The following is a 20,479-nucleotide window of genomic DNA, read 5'->3' as shown; positions in this document are numbered from 1 at the left end:
ATCTGTGGAGATGCAGTCTGCACTCGCTGCGGCAGAGCAAAGGGGCTCACCCTCCTCAAAGGGGATTTTTCAGAGAGCCCGAGGGGCTGCTGCAATCGGGGAGATAACCTAAAGCCCCCTTGGCGTGGCGGGGGCCCTTGGAAAGCAGACCAAGCCTGCCGGAGCAGTAACGCAGGTCAGTGGGAACCCATACGCCCGCAAACTAGAGCGTTCCGGTTAGGAAAATTAAATTACGCCTTTGGAAGGCGGAACGATAGGCCCGCGCTCAAACAGCGGCATCGCCTTTTGCGAGATGCTCGCAAGCGGTAGGTTTGGCAGACGCCGGTGCGACAAAGCAGCCGGGAGGTCCCTGGCCACGGCAGCTGCCCGCGTCCAGAAGAAATCCCGGCATCTCCTTCCCTGCTAGCAGTTGAAAAGGCTCCAGCAAACGGCGGCCGATGATAAGGGCCCCCCGGCACAGGCGCCAGCCAGCTCTGCGGCAGAGCGGGACGGGCAAGCGCCGGCAGCGCCCGAAAGCACGGCGCGCCGCTCCCGGAGACCTCGCGCTTGTCTCCTTGCGTTTCGCTCCCTCTCCCTCGGATCCCGCCTCGCTTCCCTTTCGGCCCCAGCTGCGGCACAATATAATCCGAGCTGTGAAAATGCAGTCAGCGCATCTCGCTGCTGCTGCCCGAACTGTCCCTGATTTTGTCAGCTCTCCGCGGCTGACAGCGTTCCCCGACGTTAAATCGCTGTCGCGGATGAGCGGGGGCAAGCTACCGGGGCAAGGAACTACCAAAGGGAGAGGAAGACAGAGCGAGATGCCGAGAAGGCAAGAAAGCAAGCAGGAGAGGGGGAGGGCATCCGAAAGGCAGCCTGCTTTGAAGACACGACCGTGCCGAGACCCGCGCGGAGGCCCCAGCCCCGCACACCAACGCCTGCTCTCCCAGCACGCCCGGAGCCAGCCGGCAAGGACACCGGCCCAGGAAAATACTCCTAGAAAAGCCTACGAGAAAAACGCCTCTCCTCCCTCCCAGGGGGCCTGACCGCCCTGACGGCGGTACGGGGGACCGTCCCCTTCTGTGCGGCACGGTCCTTTCCGGCCCCAAAGCAGGGAGCGACGCGGCCGAGAGCCAAAGCAGGGCAAGGGCTGCCGGGGGAACGGCTCGCGTTTTGTCACGTTTGAGAGCCGAGCCTGCTGTTGGAGTAACGCTGTGCTCAGCCTAGCAAACTGCGCCAGCTTTTCCATCTTTATTTTTTCCCCTGTTAAATCTAAGAGAGAAAAACACACCAACTGTATTTGATAAGAGCTACTTCCCCCGGAGAGGGCTGCAGGGAAACGCGCTCTCGCAAACGAGCAAACAGAACTCCCCTTCCTTGTTTGTCTTCTTCACACTTTAAGCAAGGGCTGGGGGAAACAGAGTAATATTTGGCTGAATTCGCCGCGCCTGTCAAAACCCGACGCTTCATAAATAGGTAATAGTGCCCATCCATCACCTGCTGGTGTTTTGGGTCTCCGGGAGTCAGGGAAGCGTTGCTCGTTTCTTCAGGGAGCTCGGCAATAAGCAGGAGGCAAAGCTCTGCCTTCCTTGAGGTCCCTGCCCCAAGGATCCAGATCGCTCTCCAGAAGCTGGGAGCTCCAGGGACTGGGGGCGCGGGAAGAAATTCAGTTTCAGCCGGTAACAGAAAATGGACCTTTTAGTTCTGCTTGCCTCCAGCGTTCCAGGTAGCAACTGCCAGAACCATAAGCGCCCCAACAGGGGTTTTGGCAGAGTTTTCAGGTGCCCAGCCAGGTTTCCAGCTAGGCAGCACCGTCGTGCCACGTCCATGGCACAGACGGGGAAAGGGAGTCACTGCCTTTCTTCCTTGTGTCTCTGGAGACCTCGCCTGGGCGGCACTGCCGCGCAGACCCCGTGGAAGGAAGGTGCTCGTACTCCTCTGCAGCTTCCAGCCTGCACGGGGAGCCCCTGCGTCCATCGCCGTGCTCCGCCTGCATCAGGCTGCATCGCACAGACAGGGGTGAACGGAAGGAGAGGCTCGGCGCACGCACTCCCAAAACGGACCTCTCCTGCTCGGAAGGACGTTCCTCTGGAAAACACGCCAAAAAAGAAAAGCCTCGCTCCCCCATCCTCCTCCTGCTCAGCAGGCTCGTGCAAAGGCACGGGTTCTTCTCCACGTGCTTCTTTTTAAAAAGACCACGCGCTTCCATTTAATTAACAGCATCTACGTAGGAATAAGATTAATTAATTCTCCTTCTCCCCAAGAGCCCTCTCATTGTGTTCGCTTAAATGAGGTTTTAAAATGCTGTCTCTTTGCCGTATCTGGGCTAGTTGTCTCCAGACAACACTTGGACTGTTATTCCAGCTCGCGCTACACCACCCTGGTTCTCGTAAAAGAAAACGAAGCGGGCAGGGCCAGCCCGCTCTCTGCTCTGGAGGATGTTAAGAGTGAAGCTTGGGACGCGCGTGGGCGTCTCCGATCTGGGGAGGATCCGCTCAGCCCGCCAACAGCCCTTGGGGCCTGGGCCGTCGGCGGCCTCCACTCGACACAGCCGCCCTCACGTGCCCGCGCCGGCATCAGCACAGCCAGGGGGTGCCGCGCACGGGAAGTTCTGCAAGGTCCGAAGGCGACGGCAAGCGGCCGGGCTGAAGGCGAGGACTCGAAACGCAAGGGGAGAGCTGCACAAGGCTTCAAAGCCTGGCTGGAAGCACAGCAGCCTGGAGAGGCCCGTGCCGCGCCGCGCTGCGAGCGACGACGATTGACGAGAAGCACCCCGAGGAAGCGCCGCGAGGGCGGCCTGCACGGCACCGCTGCCTCCGCCAGCCACCCGGCGCCATCAACCCCGACTCCAGCTTCTGCGTGCGATGCAAATCAGTAAATCGACAGCCTGTGAAACACCTGCTTTCCAACCTGCCATTTTTCTGAGCCGCCTGCCCATTTCTCCACGCAGGTCAAGCGCAAAGACGGCGAAGGGTGACAGCTGACAGGAGAACTCGGCGTTTAACCCTCCGAAATAAAAGGAGGGGAACAAAGCGGACGAACGAGCTCTCCACCGTGGGAGAGGGAGGATGCGGAGAGGCGACCTCGAGCAACACCGCAAGAACGGACCCAGCTATTACGCAGGAAGAGCGCCGCACGGCGCGCTCCAGCCCGTGCTCTTCTTCGCATCCAAATTTCGCCCGACGCAGAGGAAACATCTTCCTTCTAATTCAATGTCAGGTGGAGGCGGCGGCACGCTGCGCGCCCGAGGGAGCCTTGCTTCCAGCGGAAACCGAAGCAGAAGCAAAGTTACTTGCATTGGTGCCAGAGGCCGTAGGGACAGCCCCCGGGAACACCGGGCTCCTGGGCTAGCTTCCCCATGGCCGGCAGGTCCGGCAGCCCTGGCGCTAGCCCGGTTCAGCTGCCGGCACCAGGCACCGCGGAGCAGGAGCACGTGAACCCGGCAGAGCCGGGAGCCCTCTGCAGCAGCCAGGCTGCTTGGAGTCACGGACGGGCTGCGGAGCCCACCGGAGACCAGAGGCACGGGTGGCCCCCGGCCCCTCGGGGTCAGTAACAGCAGCAAAGGCCACCCGTTACAGGAAGAACGACAGAAAGGAGCGTACTGCAAATGGCGCAGCGGAGCTACCTTCAGCCCTCCTGCCTTTAGGCAGCAGCGCCGAGCCGCCCCCGCGAGCGACGCTATTATTTATACCGAGCGCGAAACGACGTGGGTGCTGCAGCACTGCGTGACCCCGTGCTCCGCTTTGGGCACGCGGGGAACCGCCGGAGAGCATGGGAAGAGCGAGGAGGGTGCGACGGTGCCGCCGGCACTGCCAGGCGGGGAAAGGGGCTCGGACCCCGCCAGAGCCGACCTCTCTCTGGTACAACTTTCCTCCCCCTTCCCCTTCCCCTTCCCCTTCCCGGGTGCTTCAGTTGTTTTGCTTCCGTGCCGTTGCACAAGCCGCCAGTCTTCCCGCTGGTAGCTGAGCTCCAGCCTCCCGCAGCCCAAGATTAATTGATGGGGGAGCAAGAGACTGCGCCTCCCGAACGAGGGGCCTCCCAGCCAGGTCCAGCCGTACACCAATTAGGCAATTTACATTTTGAGGCAAATATGAAATCACCCAGAGGCTCGCCGAGGCTCGTAAAGGCAGATGATCAGGGTGGGCTGACTTACAAGTAGATCTCTGCCAAACCCGGGGAGCCAGACGCTGGCGGCCGACGGAAAGGGGCTCGTGACAGCACCGGCTGTCGGCGGGGATGCTCAGGGGTACGTACTGCAGCAGAGAGACGGAAACACAACTGCTTTTAAGAGGCACGAAACCCGCAACAGGTCTGTAATAAACTTGCCCGTAAAGATGCAAGCTGGAGCGCGTACAACACCCTCTCGGTGCTCATGTTTCATTTACCGCGGCGCCCGAATAAATCCCTTCCGCTGCGCCGGGCGCTGCTGTGCTCCAGGCTGCCGGGCCGCCCGGGGCCTTGGTGGGGAGCCCCCCTCTCCCCTCCCCGGGCAGTCGGAGGGCTCCCCGAGGCGCACCCCTTTAAAACCACGCCTTCGCACCCCGCTTTCCAGAGGCGCTTCACGTTTCACCCGAATTCCCTGTGCTAAATCCTTACCGCCACTGCCCGCGGCAAGTCTGCGGTGACTTTGTTCGCTCCTATTAGCTCTGCACAGATTAGCAATCCGCAGCATTTAGCCAGTTCCTACAGATTCCTGATAAATGTTTTGACAGATTTTCCCGACTTTGGGAAAAAAAAAAAAGGAGCGAGGGGTGGAGGGCGGCGAAGAAAGAGAGAATCTTTCCCTGCCCACGCTTCAGATAGTGCTTTAGATGCGAAATATTCGTTGCCTTTCAACCACGTAGGGGCTACAAAACCAGTAAGCACCTCTGTATCCCCAAATAATCCATCACGGTTCCTTCCACGTCCCCGCTCCGGCAGCGGCGCCGGGGTCTGACTTCATCCCCGCGCCGCCCGCCCCGGAGAAGGCGGGGGTCCTCTGAAGGACGCTCCTCCGCCTGCCTCCTCCTCTGCGCCCCAAGAAGGGCTAAAGGCTGCACGAGGGATCCTTAAAACAGATTCGGGATGCCTCGGTAGCACTTGCCTCCTCCTGATTTACGTCCCTGCAGCGCATACAGTAAATTCCGTGGATCACCTTTACCTTCGGCGCCGCCTCTCCCCAGTAACGCTAATCTTTTATTCATCTCGATTCTGAGCGAAGGCTTTCTAGATAGGAAAGACGACAACGAGAGCAGCCGGTATTTCGCCTTTCAGCCAGATATCGGGGCTCGCGAAGCTGCAGACATTTTTCACGAGCCTGGGCTCCCTGCGGGCCACCCGCAGTCCCACCCGCACAGGACCCTGGTGCCGGACTCGGGCTGCAGAGGCCGTGGCTGCATCGACAAGGGTGCAGGTGGCCGCGTTCCAGCTTCTCCGAGACCCGAATCGCTCCCCGGGAGCAAGAGGGTTATGGGAAGAGAGGAGCGCGCCAGCCTGGCCCGAGCCACGGCCTGCAATCTGCCCGTCCTCCCCAGGCGCTCTGGCTGGGATGGAAATTTCCAGCGTCCCTTCCATGCGACCGTTTGCTCTCTGCCAGATTTATCTTCCTGCTATTAGCCTTCAGAGCTCTGATTTGTTTGCCTGTCATTTGGACAAATGTTGACGGGCAGAAACAAGCAGGGCTTTCTTTTTTTCCCCTCCCCTTTTCTTTTTCTTTCCCCGCTCCATGCTATCCAGTGCCAGCGAGAGCATCGAGGGAAAAGGATGAACAACTGACCCATAAAATAAATACAAGGCTTACAGTTTCTGATAAAGATTAAATATTGCAGGAGTCACGACTAGATAAAAGCTAGCGGAAGGAAAAGCCTCAGACCTCGCTAGAGTATTAAAAAAAAAAAAGCAGCATATATATATATATACACACACACGCGCGCGCGCGCAGACACGCAAGGAGACGTCTTGCAAGTTTTATGGAGAGTTTGATAACCTGAACGGGTTCTGCTCCACGCAGCCTCGCCTCCAGCGCATCTCAGACCTGGCCCGGAGCAAGCTGAGGAAAAGCAGCGAGCAGCCGACCGCCGCCGCCTCACCCCGCGCCGGGAGGCGGCGGCTTCTGCCCCCAGCGCTCGCCCCCAGCCCTGCCCCGGCTTCCCACCCCGGGGCGGAGGGAAAAGCGCCCTGGTCTCGCTCTGGTCCCACGGGCTAGAAGCGACCGGAGCCAGGCAGGAGCTCTGCAGGGCAGAAGCAGGCTGCAAGGCTGGAGCGGTCCAGAAGCCGAGCTGTCCCCCACCCTGCCCTGCGGCCTGCCAGAGCGGCGGCTGGAGGCGGGCAGCGGCCCGCGGTGGGGAACCAGACGCGCCAGAGACAACAACGCGCCAGCTAAAGCGGCTTGAAGGAGGCAGCGAACCCTGCTCACCAGGCGGAGCCACGAGGTGGCCTCCACTGCAGAGATGCGCGCGCACAAGCAATCATCGCTTACCCACGGTACCAACAGGCTGAGGCAGACGGCGCGAATGCATTTACTACCGCGGTGCTGAGCAACGACAGCTCCTCCAAGCCCCAAGGCCTTGTGATGGGCGCGCTTGGCACGATCTGCCTTCGGCCCTGCTAGTCCCAACCGGGAAAGCTGCTGGCCAGACGGATGAAAAAGATAAGGCGTTTCCACTGACGACGCAAAGGGCTGAACACCCTCAGCAACTCCTGCTCCCCGTTTCCTTCCGCACCGCTGCGCAACTGTCCGCTAAAGCGCTCCAGTGACCCAGCCGTTGAATCTGGCGCTTGCCAGCCTACGGCAGGTTTAACTGCCCTCCCGCCACTTACCGGTTGTCCAAATTCTGTAGGTCCCAGGTTTGCTTTTACACCTCTGCCCAGGCAAGCAACGCACCACCCCCCGCTGCACCACAGCCCCAGGCAAACGTGACACCCGAAGGATCGCAGGTACCTGATAAACGGGGGGCCTCTCCCCCAGCTTCCCACCCCCCGGCCGTGCCCGCCCCCCTGCGAGGGGGAACCCATCCAGGCCCCCCCTTACCTGCGGAGCCCCGTCCCCGGCACCGCGCCAGCATCCCCCAGGCCACCGCCGAGGCTAAGGCCGGCGGGGCGACGCTGGAGAGGAGGTTCCCACGCCTGGAGCGCCAGCTCCAACTCTATTTCCTTCTCCGTACCCCGATGTTTGATACTCGCAAGGCAAGCCCAAGGGGCCGTACCGCGGGAGCGTCAGCGCGGCTCTGCGCGCTGGCAGACAAAGCCGCCAAGTTTGGTCGAGCCTCGCTCGAAAGCGGCCTGCTGGTGGCACGAGCCGAAGAGGCCGGCTCCCAGGGCACAAGGTGCCTCCGCACCCCGCCCTGGCCCCTCTGCCCCCGGCATCAGCTGCGCCTCGGCTCTCCATCCAAGCAGACAAGCAATCGGGCAAACACGAGCCAGAAAGTTAAAGCGGCGGCACAGAGAGAATTGGAGCTGCGCTCGGCAGCAAATTAGACATTTAAAAACTGAGGAGAGCGACTGGTGAAGATTAAGTGCATTATAGATTTGCTGGAGGAGAGGCGAGCAGAAGAAAAGGTAGATCATTGACACCCCTCAGGCAACGGGGCGAAGATTTGTTTACGTACCGGTGCGTAATCAAGTAGGAATGAATGCAAGACACGGGGCCTTAATTTTTCATTTGCAATCGAGGCCACGTACACCTTTTCTTAGTCGCAGAAAAACACTGCCATTCTCCTCGTTCCTGCTCAACACAGCAGCATTACCCAGAGAAGGGAAAATTATCCAGACGTAATCGGGCTGATTACGGGCAGGGAGCGGCGGGGGAAGGAAAGCTCCCGGGGCTGCGGGCACGGGCTGCCTGACCGGCGGGCGCAGGCAGGAGCCTGGCTCCTCGGCAGCTCCAGGTCACCGTCGGAGCGATGCTCCGGGCGCCACGTCCCCCCCCAGCTGGGAGCCAGTTACCTGCGGCGGGTCACACGGGAGCCGTTTCGGGAGCACTGCCAGCTTCGCCCCGGGCGCCGGGCTGGAGCACGGGGACGGATGAGGCCCTTGGGACGCTGCGCCCGGGCCGGAGCTCGCTCCTGCTTTTAAAAGGCCGCTTTCCACCGCCGGGAAAAAGAAATCATCCCAGATCGTGTGAAGTCTCCCACTGAGCTCGTGGCTCCGCCAGACTCGTCGAGGGGACTCTAGGAAGAGGCGTCGATGCCAGGGCCCGGTGTGGGAAGCGCAGAAGAGCCTGCAAACCATGAACGCCCGAAGCACGGGTAAGGGGCACATCTGCAGAAACAGGACGATGTCGGAGGCGGGCTTTGCCCCCTCGAGGGGGGCGCTGGGCAGCGCCTCCCGCCCTGGCAAAGGCACCGGGCACAGCCAAGGGAAAGCTGGCCACTGGCACAGAAATCCAGCGGAGAGCAGACGGGAACAGAGAGAGGGTGCAAGGGAGCAGAGGGAGGAGAGCGCGCGGAGTCGCAGGCTGGAGGTTACCTTCTCCATCTCATTGAAATTCCTGCGCAGCTGCCATTTTGAGGAGCTGCTGCCAACCTGTCGCCAGCACGCAGCCGGGAGCGGGGCTGCGGCACCGGGAGGCTGCGAGGTGCCAGCCCCGAGGGAGGCCGGAGAGCGGAGCACAGAGGAGAGGGGAGGGAGCAGGATCAAATATTCCCTTCACTCCTGGCAGCCTTCCTATCTCCCGTTGGCTCGTTTCACGCGTGCCTGCTCCGAGCGCGCTCCGGCGGGCGAGGCGACGCCAGCACCGCTCGCCCCGCTTGTTGCGGCAGGGAGGCAGAGGCGAGGGCTCCGGGGGAGGCACGGGGAGAGCGGGCACGGGGGGGCTCGGCCGATGGATGCTTAACCCAGGGCGTCCGAGCAGAAGGCTCTGTACCCCGAACACAAACCGTTAACAACAGGTATCAACGAACGTCCAGGCTGCACAGGTAGCGTTCCAGAGAGCCAAAGGCAGCGAGGGAATCCCGCTTTTGCCTATTTTGTTGGGAAAGGGGAGGGAATCCCACTCGCCCCAAAGGCTGCTGAGAGCGAGCAAGCGGGGCCTTGGGGGGATGCGAAGGGCAACGCTGTGACCGTCGGGACACGAAGCAAGCCTTTGTTTAAGCCTCTCAGAGGAAAAAGGGATTTCCAGAAAGCAAGCGAGGTCAAACGGAGCGCTGGAAACCGCCAGCAGGTCTTCAAAACAGTCCCTGCTCTTCCCCAGCACTTTGTGTCTCGGGGTCTTTTTCAACAGCGGGGACTCCTTCCCCCTTCGTACTCCGAGATGGAGAAAACGGTCCTTACCTGGCGGGGACCGAGACGGAAGCAGGAAAGAAAGGCTCCGGCGCGGCACAGCGTGAAGGGCACGGAGAGGCTCTGCGACCACGGCGCTGCTTCGGCGGGAGCGGGGGCTCACCTCCTCGCTGGGGCCGGGCACAAAGCCGGGAGCGAAGGGGGGGGCGCGGCTGAAGGGGGTCGCGCTTACAGCGGGGTCCTAGGACAGGAACGAAACCTCGAGGGGCTGCTGAACGCCCTCGCCCTTCTGAAGGGGCTCGGTGCCCTTCATCTGGAGGTCAGAGCTTCCCCCAAGCTCCAGGAGCTACAGGCAGGCTGCCGAGCGCCCGCAGATCCCGCCTGCCTCTGTCTGCCTGCCGCCGCGCTGCTGAATTGCATCTCTCCGCACCCTCTTTCTATCTAGATTCTGCCCTATTCTACCCCCATTACTCCAGGTCTGTTACTTACAGTGCTGCTGCCATCCCGCAGAGCCGGACGAGAAGCTGGAGCACGCAGGCTGTGGGGCAGGCAGGCAGAGACACCCGGGTGAAAACCGGCACCGCTTCAGCGAGGCCTCAGCTGCCAGGGGACACGGAGCGAAGAGCTCCGCGGTCGGCGCCTGCACGGGGCGCCGGCAAGTTCTTCGGAGGAGAAGCCCTCACCTTGCCTGCGGCAGCTCTTGCAAGCCCCGGCAGCAAGGCAGCCCCTCCGCCCGCTATAAATAGCTGCACCTGGCCCTGGGCCGGGGCAGCTGTGCTGACCTTACACCAGCTGAGCTTTTGGCTGTGCAAACTCCAAGCCACCGCCCCCTCTGCCTGCAGCCCTCCCCGACCCAGCTGCTCCTGGCCTGCCCTGCCTCCCGCACCACGGGCACCACCGTGGACGGCTTCGCCGGAGAGCCGGGCACGGCAGGGCACGGCACGGCTCTCCGGGCAGCGGGGCAGCCCCCACGCCTCCTCCACAGGCTGCACGGCAGCCGAAAACCGGCTGGGATTTCTCCAGACCGTACGAGTGCTTGGAGGGGCCACCGTCCTCATCGGCTCGGCACCAGCCATGCTCACCCCCTGCCCCGGCACCGCTGGATGCCAGCCCCGCCGCCGCCTCCGCGGCAGCTCGCCGTGGCGCCTCGCCGCGGCACGGGAGCGCTCGGGGGAGGCCGGGGCTGCTGTCTGCCAGCCGGGCTCACTTGCTCTGCCTTTGTTCAGTTACTTAACCAAAGTTCGCGTGTTTAACTGAAGTTTGTTTACGCAATTAAAGCTCGTTTGCCAGACAGCAGCGCGGCAGGCAGAGCTTTGCCCACCTGCAGAATCCCCGTTCCCGTGCTTTCCCTACAAGCTTCCATGGAAAACCTGCCACCCTGCTGACTCGGCGTTCCCGTTTTTCAGGAAAGCCCTCTGCCGTGCAGCAGGGAATGTCCCCGCGGCTGCCTTTTGGAATAGGACGAGGGGAGTTCAAACTTCTGTTGGCCATTAGCCTGAAATGATTTGCTCGGTTGTACCAATTCGGATGTTAAAATATTAGCCCGAGTGTTGCTTTTTAGATGGAACGTGGTTTTTTCCCTTCGCCGAAATTACACATCCAGATAAAGCAGCGTTCATTTCAGCTCAGAGGAGGGTAATGCGTGCGAGGGAGAGCATCTGCGGCAAACGGCCGGCAAATCGGCACCGCCGGAGTTATGGCCTTGCTCGGGCTCGCGGGACTCAAGGAAAGCCCGTTGCACGGCGTGCACGGTAAATATCGTAAATACGCCCTACCCGCAGCGCGCTGCGGGCTGGGAAGTTCTTTGGCGCTTGCGAGGGGCAACGCGCAGCGGGGACGCGAGCGGCACGGCAGCTCCGGGCCCCGCCGGGCTGCTGCCGCTGCTGCCACTGCTGCGCGGGGCCGGGCTCCAGCATCGCCCCCCTCGTTGCTCCCCTCCGCCCCGGCAGGAGGAGGGGGAGCGCGTCCCCGCCCGATCGATGCCGCGGGGAGCAGATCCTATCCCAGGCGGCTCGCCGCCAGCCGCTGCCTAGAAAATGGGATTGGATCGTCAGAGAAAGCCATTAGCCCGTCGTCAGGACCCTCTGATGAGAACTGACTGGCCAGCGCGGATCGATGCCGCCCGTCGCGCCTCGCCCCGGCTCCCCGCTCCTTCTCGCAACAGCACCGAGCTGGGAATTCAGGGACCTCGTACCTGGTGTCAGTTCAAGTGTCATTTATCGCTAATTACTTTACGTGGCACAAGCGCTCAGAGCCTTGACGTTTAGCAACATCAGCCTGGCAGAAAAGGCGGTAATTATGCAAGTCAGAGTCGCTTACTAAGTTAAAATAATTCCTCCCTGTACTTGGGTGGAAAAAAAAAAAAGGATTGTATCACTCGCCTAAGAAAAGAATTGTGCAGTTAGGACCAAACGACTTGCTCAGCTTGGGAAAAGGTTACGTCCAGGGCAAACGCTACGTTCTGACTTTAGGTAACGATCCTTTAGCTCAATGTCAGAAGCCCTAGAACTGTCCTCGGGTCCTTTTAGCGAAGGAGGCTCAACAGCTGGCCCCTCCGCGTAGCCAAGGGATGGATTTGGGGCTCGGATGCTTGCGTTCGGCCGCCGGTTGCTGCCTGGCAGCCCTGCCCGTCCTGAAAGATTTGGACCGCTGATGGCGTAAACTACAGACTTCGGTTTGTCACTTTCTGAGAACCAGCGAGGCCATAGGAAGCTTGCTGGAAGCCGAGACCTGCTCAGACGCTGAACGGCAAAGCCTGCGTGGCTGGCAAGCTCTACGTGGCAGAGGGCGAAAGACACCGGGTGCACGATGCGGGACACGGGGAAAACCGCTGCAGTTCCTTAAGCCCTCGCAAATGAACTCCGGGAGGTTTCTGAGCAGGTTTAGTTCCCTAACGGCCGGACAAATGGCTAATGCCATCGCTTGCGGCGTAACCGTACAGCCAGATGCGGGATGCCGGCAGAAGTCCGCGTCGCCCGAGAGGGAGGGTTAAGCTCCGGTTCTCCACGCAGACCTCCTCCTTCGCGCGGACGTAAGGACATGGAAATAAGGACCTGACGAAGCCGCAGCTAAGCAAATCCGTGATCTTTGCAAGCGGCGCTCCCTGCTTGGGTTTCTTTCCCGAACGGATGGATGCTGCGGCACGACGTTGCCAAGGTTAAAGGCAGCAGCGGTTTAACAGGGACGGCTGGGGAAATGGCTGGGCCGTTCGAGGACGGGGACGCAAGCCTTGGCCGAGGCCCCGCTCAGCGCTCGCGGAAGGTAGACAGCCCGGGAGCAAAGCGACCGCGCTGCCCGGGCAGCACAGGGCGCTGGCAAACCCGCAGGCCCGATGCGGGGACGGCGTGAGCGAGCCACGCGTGGCCATAAATAAACCCCGAACCCTCGGCACGCGGCCGATTTGTTCCCGCGAAGGCTGCGGCTGGCAGCAGTTGCACCGAGCGATGTTCGCGGCTGGATTCTTAGTAGGCTAACGTTCAGTCACACTTGCACGGGTTTTACTCTGGAAACCGAGAAGCGGCCATCACCGACGGCTCTCTGTCCTCTCCCCAGCTCCTGCCGCAGCCGCGCTCTGCTCTTGCAGGCTTGGCTTTGCCACAGCGCTCGGCAGATCGCCTCTGAGCGTACTAAATTATTGAAAACGGCTGCAACTGAGCAGCAGCGGGATTGTGTTTAAGGAGAGACCACGGCATTAATCCCGGCTCAAAGCCCTCGGGGAGGAGCGCCGACTCGAGCAAGACAACGCGTCAAATTAGGAGTTACGAAGAACCTCTCCCCGTTGCAACGCAGAGAGACGGCTCCTGAAGGCGCCGCACGACAAACCCAGTGCAGAATCAGTCAGGCTGCGGTATTCACGGAGTGCCCACCCGCTGCAATACCTGCATCTGCGCCGCCCAGACAAGAGATGCGGGCCGGCCCTACCTACCAAAGCCTTGAGATGCCCGCACGCTCTGCGGCGACAAGCGGTGGGGACCAGCCCTGTCTCGCGACGCGGCTCCAAATCCGCGAGGCCCCCAGCGGATTTAAGGATGCGACGCCAACACCTCAGCCGCTTCGCCCCTCCACCGAGCGCGACGGCCCGGGCAGCCCCAGACCTGCACGTCTGCCGCCTGCGAGGGACCGAGGCGCACGGTGCCTCCCCCGTTCCCCCGACCGCTGTTATGTCCAGGCCCAATACATCAGAGGCCATTATGGAGGGTGGCTAAAGAATAATCCAAACAAGAATTCCCTTTGAGCTGTGCCACGTGGAAATGCCGCTACCTGAACCACCGTACCCAGAAAGGGTTCGGGGAAAGGGGAACGAGGACTGGGCTGGAAAGAAACCCCGCTGCGTGTCTGACGCCGCAACCTTGCTGTCGACACCGCGAGCGTGTGACGCGATTAGCTCGGGCTCGAAGAGGAGAAAGGCATCGTGAGCCAGCCTCGGGGACCTGCGGTTTTAAAATCTCTCGTGCATTGAAAGAATTCAAAACCAGCCATCTTGACTATCAAAGAGCGTGCGTTCGTACCCATTTCATAGAAGAACAGCTGCCTTTCCTGGCTTGCCCTACGGTTTTTTCCTCAGCGCCGTAATTTCTCTCAGGAAAACGCTGTTTCTCAAATAACCGTAGTCACTGCACCACGTGCTCGAGAGAGCCGAACAGCGGCCTTCGAGCACCAGCCGCAGCCGCCTTCGGCACGCGAGCCCCGGCACGTCCAGCTCCCCGCGGCGCGGCGCGGCACGGTCTGTTTACGTACGGTCATTACGGCAGCCTCTCTCTCGGTAGCATCTCCTCAGCAGAAAGCAATTGCCGTTCTCCTCCTCCTTTCTCCAAAACGTAAAAGATTGATGCTTCTCATTTCAGCGCTGCAGCTGCCTCATTACCCGATTTCAGGAGACGCGGCCAAGGGAAACGGCGGCGGCGGCGGACCGAACGCTGGGTTCGCCAGTGGCCACGCCGAGACCGAGCAGCGGTGAAACGGGCTCTTCGTGGCGGTACTTTTCGTTGGGGTTTAGGGGAACGGGCACCAGACGTCACCACTCTGAAATCCTGAGCGTTTTAAAGGGAGACGCAAGAAAATCTGACGCAACCAGAAGCGAACTGGAGACAGGGATGGGGTGAAGGAGTCGGGTATTTCAGCACTCACCTGCCTTTATGGGATTTGAGTGTTTGTCTGCTATTGAAAGCTCGTGTACCGGGCTGCCCCCGCAGCAGCTCGGGAAGATTGGACTATCAGTTACAGATCCGTTTTCTCCTGAAGTAAACGCCAACCCAGGATAAACGGCATTAGAAGATGCGATCGGAGCCAGGCCGACTTCAGGCCGGACTTCCAGCCGCTCGCAGCGAGGCTAAGCCTGGCGATTAATTAGCCCGAGACGATATATCCCTCACGGGAGGCCGAAGGCCGTGGCGCTGGGAACGCGGGGGAAGGGGAAGCGGCGCCGGCATTTCGCTGGTCTAAGAGAAGACCCACGCCCCGTCGCAGAGCTCGCCGCCGCGCCGGAAGCGCCGCGGGCGGCCGGCGAGCCCGGCTGGCAGAGCGGCGGCGGCGGGGACCCCCTGCACAAGGCAGCCCCTCCGCACCACCCTCCCGGGCAAAGGATATAAACCCGTCGAGAAGAGGAAAACGAGCTTTACCTAACGCACCGAAAACCCGGCGCGGCGGGCGGTTTGCAAGCGCGGGCCTCTCGTCGTCTTCTGCTCGGATCGTCGTCGTCGTCCTCGCCCGACTCGGGCGGGGAGCAAGGCTCTCCCCCTACCCTCCAGCTCGGCGCCGCCGGGGTGAGGGAGAGCATCCGCCGCCCCCGGCCGCCCGGCAGAGCCGGCGGGGGCGGCGGGCAGGGGAGGAGGGCAAAGCCCGCGGCCAGCGCCGGGGCGTTACCTGCTCAGCACCGTCTCCTTCTCCGGGCGCCGCGCCGGTGGGCGAGCCGAGGGCGAAGGTCGCTACGATCATCGTCTCCGCGACGGCAGGGGATAAAGAGTGCAAAGTGAGATTTAGTTTCGTAACATTAATTTCTTTTTATTAAGAAGACAGATATTTTATAGTACTTCTTTTCCTTTGTAAAAATGGTATACATGAACCGATACAAAATGTGAACGGGAACAGATGGATATGTATTTTCTTACATTGTAACATCTTCCATGGACACCTTAAAACAGAACTGGCCTAAGGGGAAAAACTAAAAAGGCCGGGTGAATAAAGAACAAGGCTGTTTAGCATCAGTTCCGCGTCCTTCATTCGTAATACTCCTTTAAACAAGGTTGTTCTTTCTTCACGCTTCAAAATCCTAATGATCTAAAGCTGTACAAAGTAATACTCAACAATACATTTCAAACAGTGCACTGTATACTGCGGAAAAAATACATAAACCAATATACAACTAAAATTCGGAATTTCCCGTTTTTCATCATCCGGTTTTGTTTTTTTTCTTCCAATGCGTGGGGCCGAAATTTTGCAATCTACCTGAGACGGAAAACACCAATCAAAACACATGAACCTGAGACATGTCAACATTGTAAGTCAAAGTTACATCGGTAACACTGCACTACTGTACACTTCCAAAACAAAGATGGGCTGCTCAAAACCAGGATGCCACTCCCGCGACCGGCGATGGGCAGAAAGCCCCCCAGCTCCGCCACGCTGACCGCTTCCCACCGCGACGCGGCTCGGCAACGGTGCTGAGGGCTCAGAAAAGAGCTGCGCTCGGCAAAACTCGCTCGGAAAAAAGGGGATTTCGGCGAGGTTCTTCTCGTCAAAAGGGGAAAGACAGAATGCTGCCGGAGAACGGGCTCGCTCTCTGCCGTCAGGCCGCGCCGGTCCCAAAGGGCTCCCGCCCCGCCGCGGTTCTGCCAAAAGCAACGATTACAAAAACCCGCACGAAAGCGCTCCCCCCGAGCCCCCTAAAGCAACGGCAACAGAACCCGACGCCAAGATTAACGCTTCCCTTAATAAATCAGCATACGGTTGCCACGTAAACGCAGTAAAAAAAAAGCATCGCTGGAAATCCAAGATTACTCGCCAAAGAAAAAAAAAAAAAGTCAGCGCTTGTAATTTTAACACCGTCTTCTCACTGCGGTCTGCTACCTGGCACGATCCTCGTTTACCCAGATTCCTCCTTTTCCCCTATGGCTTTGTAAGTCAGTCAGCACTGTCGTTGGAACGCGAGCGCCCACGCTGCACTCAGCGGGTAGAAAAAAAGGCAGTTCTGCTTGCCCGGCCGCTCGCCGGCTCTCGGCTCCGGCGCGGCGTTTTACCCGCCGCCGCAGAAGGAGGGAGAGGACGACGGAGCCGGGCGCCGGCGGCCTCCCGCGCCCCGGGAGGGCTTTGCCTTCCCCAGCGGAGCAGGGAGAGGCCGGCCCAGCCGGGAGAGCGGGACGGAGCGGCTTGCAAGGGCGAGGGCCGGAGGAAAGCCCTCCGCGCCCCGGGCCCGGCGGGGAGCGGTCCCCAGGCACGGCGTCAAGGGCAGGCTCAGCACCCCTCCCGGGAGCGCGGCCCCCGGGCCCCGCTCCCCCGCGGCCGACGAGCGCCTTTGCCGAGCCCCAGCCTATTTCCCGGGCGCCACCAGGGAAAGCACCCGAAACGCGGGCAGCCACAAACGGGTTCTCGTCGTTGGTTTATCCGAGCCTCGACGACGATAGAGGGAATGGGACATGGGCACACCGAACTGCGAACTACGAAATCTAAAATGTGCTGGTTCTCCTCTGACGAGCTCGAGTTCCGCACGGAAAACGGTGGAGAGAAAAGGAAAGAGAAACACCTCCGAAGAAACCCAGCTACTCCACGGGGTCCCGGCAGGCAACTCCGGAAAGGGAACGGGCAAGGGGAAACGAAGAGCCACAGAAACCCGAAGGGAACTAACGCACAGAAGCCCCTCTTCTTCCCCGCCTCCCCCCGACCCCAACGAACAGAAATTAAACAAGGCACAGAATCTTCTGCAAATGACTTCACTAAACTAAATCCAAGCTGGACTTGGCCAAAGAAAGAAAACCCAAACAAACTGAGGTGTCGAACAGCAGAGTGTACTTTACGAGGAATATTTTTACACAGCAAATCCCGGACCCTCCCAGCCTCACGACTCTCCACCCTTTTGCTTTTTCTTTCTCTAAAAAAAAGACACAAGCTGGTTGCAACTTCCCGTATCACTGTCTCTTTAGCGTTTAAATAGGGCCAGTAGTAACCGTCCACGGTTGGACACCTCATAGAAACCAAGGCTGCTCTAGATGAAGTACTCTTTCTTTTCTTCGGAGTTGTTTTGTCCTCCTTCTGCATTGATGATGGCTGTGTCTGCGTCGGCCGCATCATCTGCTCCTTTGGCTTCGTGAGTGAAGTACGTACCTGAAAGGGAAGCGGGAGGCCGCGTCACTCGGAGGCCCCTGCGAGGCGCTGGGAGATCCCGACGAAGCCGCCGGCAGAACGGGGAAAAAAAATACGCAAAGCCTGACAACGCCGGGCTGGGGCGTGAAAAACCAACGCCAGCGACAAGCAAGGCCGCCGCCGCCGCCCGGCGCGGGAGCTCCCTCCTCCCGCTCGCTCCTCCAGGAGCGGCCGGCGCTGGAGACCGCACCGCCGTCCCCGCGCTGAACGCGGCGGCGTGGCGCTCTCCGCAGCGGCCCACTCGGAACACAAATTGGGTCGCAGCTATTTCCCCCCTCAGCAGCACGCAAATATCGGTAAAATGGCAGTTTATACGCTTCGCTTAAAGGGGACAAATCTTTCGTCCCCGCTTTCTCGCTCCCCTCACGCGCTTTAGGGTTTTTCCCCCTTTCTCCCCTCTTCCCAACGTTATTCACTCCATCCCGGCTGCGGTCGTAACCAGCCTCTCATCCTCCGCCAGCTTTTCCACGTACGTTAAATAAACCCCAGTTAACGTTACGTCCTTTCGGACGAACCTGGGGGGGGGGGGGGGGCGGGGCGGGAAGCGCGGTTTAGATTTGCTCCGGAAGTTGTAACAAGTTCCCAAAACGGACCGCTTCGGACAAAACCAAGACAAGGTGGCAGGCGGGTATCGGCAACTGGCTTTCGTTGCGGGGCTTCCAACTTTCGGTTTTAAGCTGCGGGCCGAGGTGCCGGCCGCGAGCTTCGGGGACGCGCTGAGCTGGCGTAGCTCTGCGCATCGTTACGCGCAGCAATTACCTCTAACAGCTGGGGCGGTAACAGGAGGTACTGCGGGCGACGGAGCTCTCCGAGAGGGGCTCAGCGCGCCCCACGGTGCGAAGCGCTGCTCCAGAGGGAGAACGCGCCTCCTTTGTCAGGTGGCCTGCGGCTACGCCGCCTCGGAAGGGACGGTGCCTCCACCGGTGCCGACGCCCGCAAGCCTCGGCGCCGGCGCGGCGGGCGAAGTCGGAGTCTGGGGTAAACCACCGCCCCCCTGCCCTAACCCCCGGGCGTGCGGAACATCCCTGGGCTGCTCCGGCCTTCCCCCTTTTCCCATTTCAAAGGCCCTGCGGGAGACATCCTTCCAGAGCAACCGAGGGGCCTCTCGCACCAGACGAACACCGTCACGAGCAAGGGGAAACGCGTGCCGAGTCCTCTCGCTTCCCGGGTTCGGCCTTCGTCTTACCTTTGTGTCTGGCAAAATAGCGCCCTAAGACGATGAGCAGGCAAAGCATCGCAAACACGACCACGGCCACGACGCCACCAACCACGGCATGGTCCACGCTCCGTATTGCCCCTTCCTCGCCTGCACGAGAATCTGTTGAGATCAGAAGAGGAGTAAGAATTCGGGGGACTTATTACGACGCGCTCTGAAGGGCTGGGCTGCAGCTGCTCTCGGGGTTGGAAAAGCCACCCTCGTGCTCCCAGCAGGAAAGGGGGTGAAGCACGGAGCTACCTCGGCAGATGAGTTCGGGCAGAGGACCTTTGCCCAAAGCCGAACTGATCTGGCGGCTCGAGTCGCAAGGTGTTTTCCGCTATAAGCAGCAGCGCTACGACTACGCACGTGGAAGACGGCTGGGAGAGGGAGGGGAGGGGAGGGGAGGGGAGAGATGGAGTTGGTGGGGGGTATGTACTTCGGGAGGTCTCCCTGGAACGCCCCCCGCGTTTCAGCCTCCCCGGGGATGGGGCGCAGGGAATAGCAGTACGATACGGGAATATTAATGGTTAGCTCTGGAGAAACAGCACGAGCAAGCGCCCTGTTGAAAAACGTCTCCACTTCAGCCCCAAAACCCCCTCGACCAAAACCCAACCACCCCAGCGCGGTAGCCGCGTTTGCAGGCACCCTCTCCCCCAGCCCAAGGGGGTTACGGCGTTAAAAGGCAGCCTCGCCGTCCAACGCGGCTCACCGTGTCCGAAGCCCCGAAACTCCTCGCCCAAACGATAAAAACCCCTTCAAAAGCAGAGAGCGAGCGATAACCGTACAGTGCCGCCGACTGCCTTGTTTCGTTTATTTAACTCCTCCCCACGCCATTAGTTTTCTTTTAGAAGCGCCGCTCCCTTAGGACGCCGTCGCCCAGGAGAGCAATGACTGATTTGGCGGAGGAGCAGCTCCAAAAGGAACCCCGAATGAGCTATGGCCACGTAAAATGAATGTATGGCAGCGTAAACAATTTTAATTTAAGGACGCAGCTACATCAGCCCTCGCTGCGATCCTAATGGCAACCGAGATTGATAACGTAGTATAAACCAATTATTCTCCCGTTGATTAATACATTAACATTTTGGCATAGAAGCTAACCCATTGTATCTTTTTTTTTTATTGAGTCAAGCGCGACACCTCCATTAAAATGATGTACTGGCCATACCTTACAATTTAAGCACAGCAGCAACAGAAACGGTAAAAATCTTTTAACTTTACATGATTTGTGAAGTCGTATGTGAAGGATTTACCATTTAAATCTTTCACTACAAGAAGCACACGGCCTATAAATCTGTCCCGCATGCAGTCGCCCGGACACCTAAGAGAAATGCGTTTTACCAGGAAGACTGAGAGTGCAAATGCAAGTCAATTTTTAAGAAAGATTTATCTCCGTCTCCCTCCAAAGAACAGAGCAAACCTCTGAAGCCTCCACCTCTAATAATATTTGAAGTTTATCGATCAAGCGCGCAGATCCGTGACAGCTAAAGGTAATGGTGCTCTTTCGAGCTGAAACCTGATACAAAGCTCTCGAGCAGCAGCCCGGGATTTAGGCTTTCTATCGATATTTCCAATTCTGCTCCGAGATTAAGGACTGAGGGACCTAAGTAAATAACTCGTGACTGAGAGCGCTATCAAGCGCCTCGTAATTAAAACAACTTCAGACAAACCCCTGCGACTCTTTCTCCGAGTCGCTTCTAGGAGCGGGAGCTCTGGCGGAGGCAGCGGGCTGAGCGGGGCGGGGCGAGGCGG

General features: G+C 59.8%; 1 protein-coding gene and 1 long non-coding RNA gene across 9 annotated transcripts in view; both read right to left on the bottom strand.

Annotated features, from left to right (window-relative positions):
- Positions 1-1,444: 1,444 nt before the first annotated feature.
- LOC148052845 (uncharacterized) lies at positions 1,445-9,965 on the bottom strand. The gene is made up of 4 exons (XR_015709151.1): positions 9,664-9,965; positions 9,226-9,415; positions 7,900-8,173; positions 1,445-2,064 (listed from the first exon to the last, which is right to left on the bottom strand). It is a non-coding gene; the product is annotated as an uncharacterized LOC148052845 (long non-coding RNA).
- Positions 9,966-15,148: 5,183 nt separating this feature from the next.
- Positions 15,149-20,479, bottom strand: part of CADM1 (cell adhesion molecule 1) — a 159,896-nt gene continuing 154,565 nt past the window's right edge. For all 8 annotated transcript variants that reach the window (XM_087778345.1, XM_087778348.1, XM_087778349.1 and 5 more), the window contains 2 exons: positions 18,716-18,847; positions 15,149-17,490 (listed from right to left, as the gene is read on the bottom strand). In XM_087778345.1, the coding sequence (XP_087634471.1) occupies positions 17,372-17,490; positions 18,716-18,847 (251 nt within the window). In that variant the 3' untranslated portion in view covers positions 15,149-17,371. The remainder of the gene's footprint in view (positions 17,491-18,715; positions 18,848-20,479) is intronic.

The sequence above is a fragment of the Nipponia nippon genome, unplaced genomic scaffold (genome assembly GCF_047370975.1).
Source record: "Nipponia nippon isolate SJK-2023a ecotype South Korea unplaced genomic scaffold, ASM4737097v1 scaffold_43, whole genome shotgun sequence".
Lineage (NCBI taxonomy): Eukaryota > Metazoa > Chordata > Aves > Pelecaniformes > Threskiornithidae > Nipponia > Nipponia nippon.
This window is presented reverse-complemented; position numbering and strand designations above follow the sequence as displayed.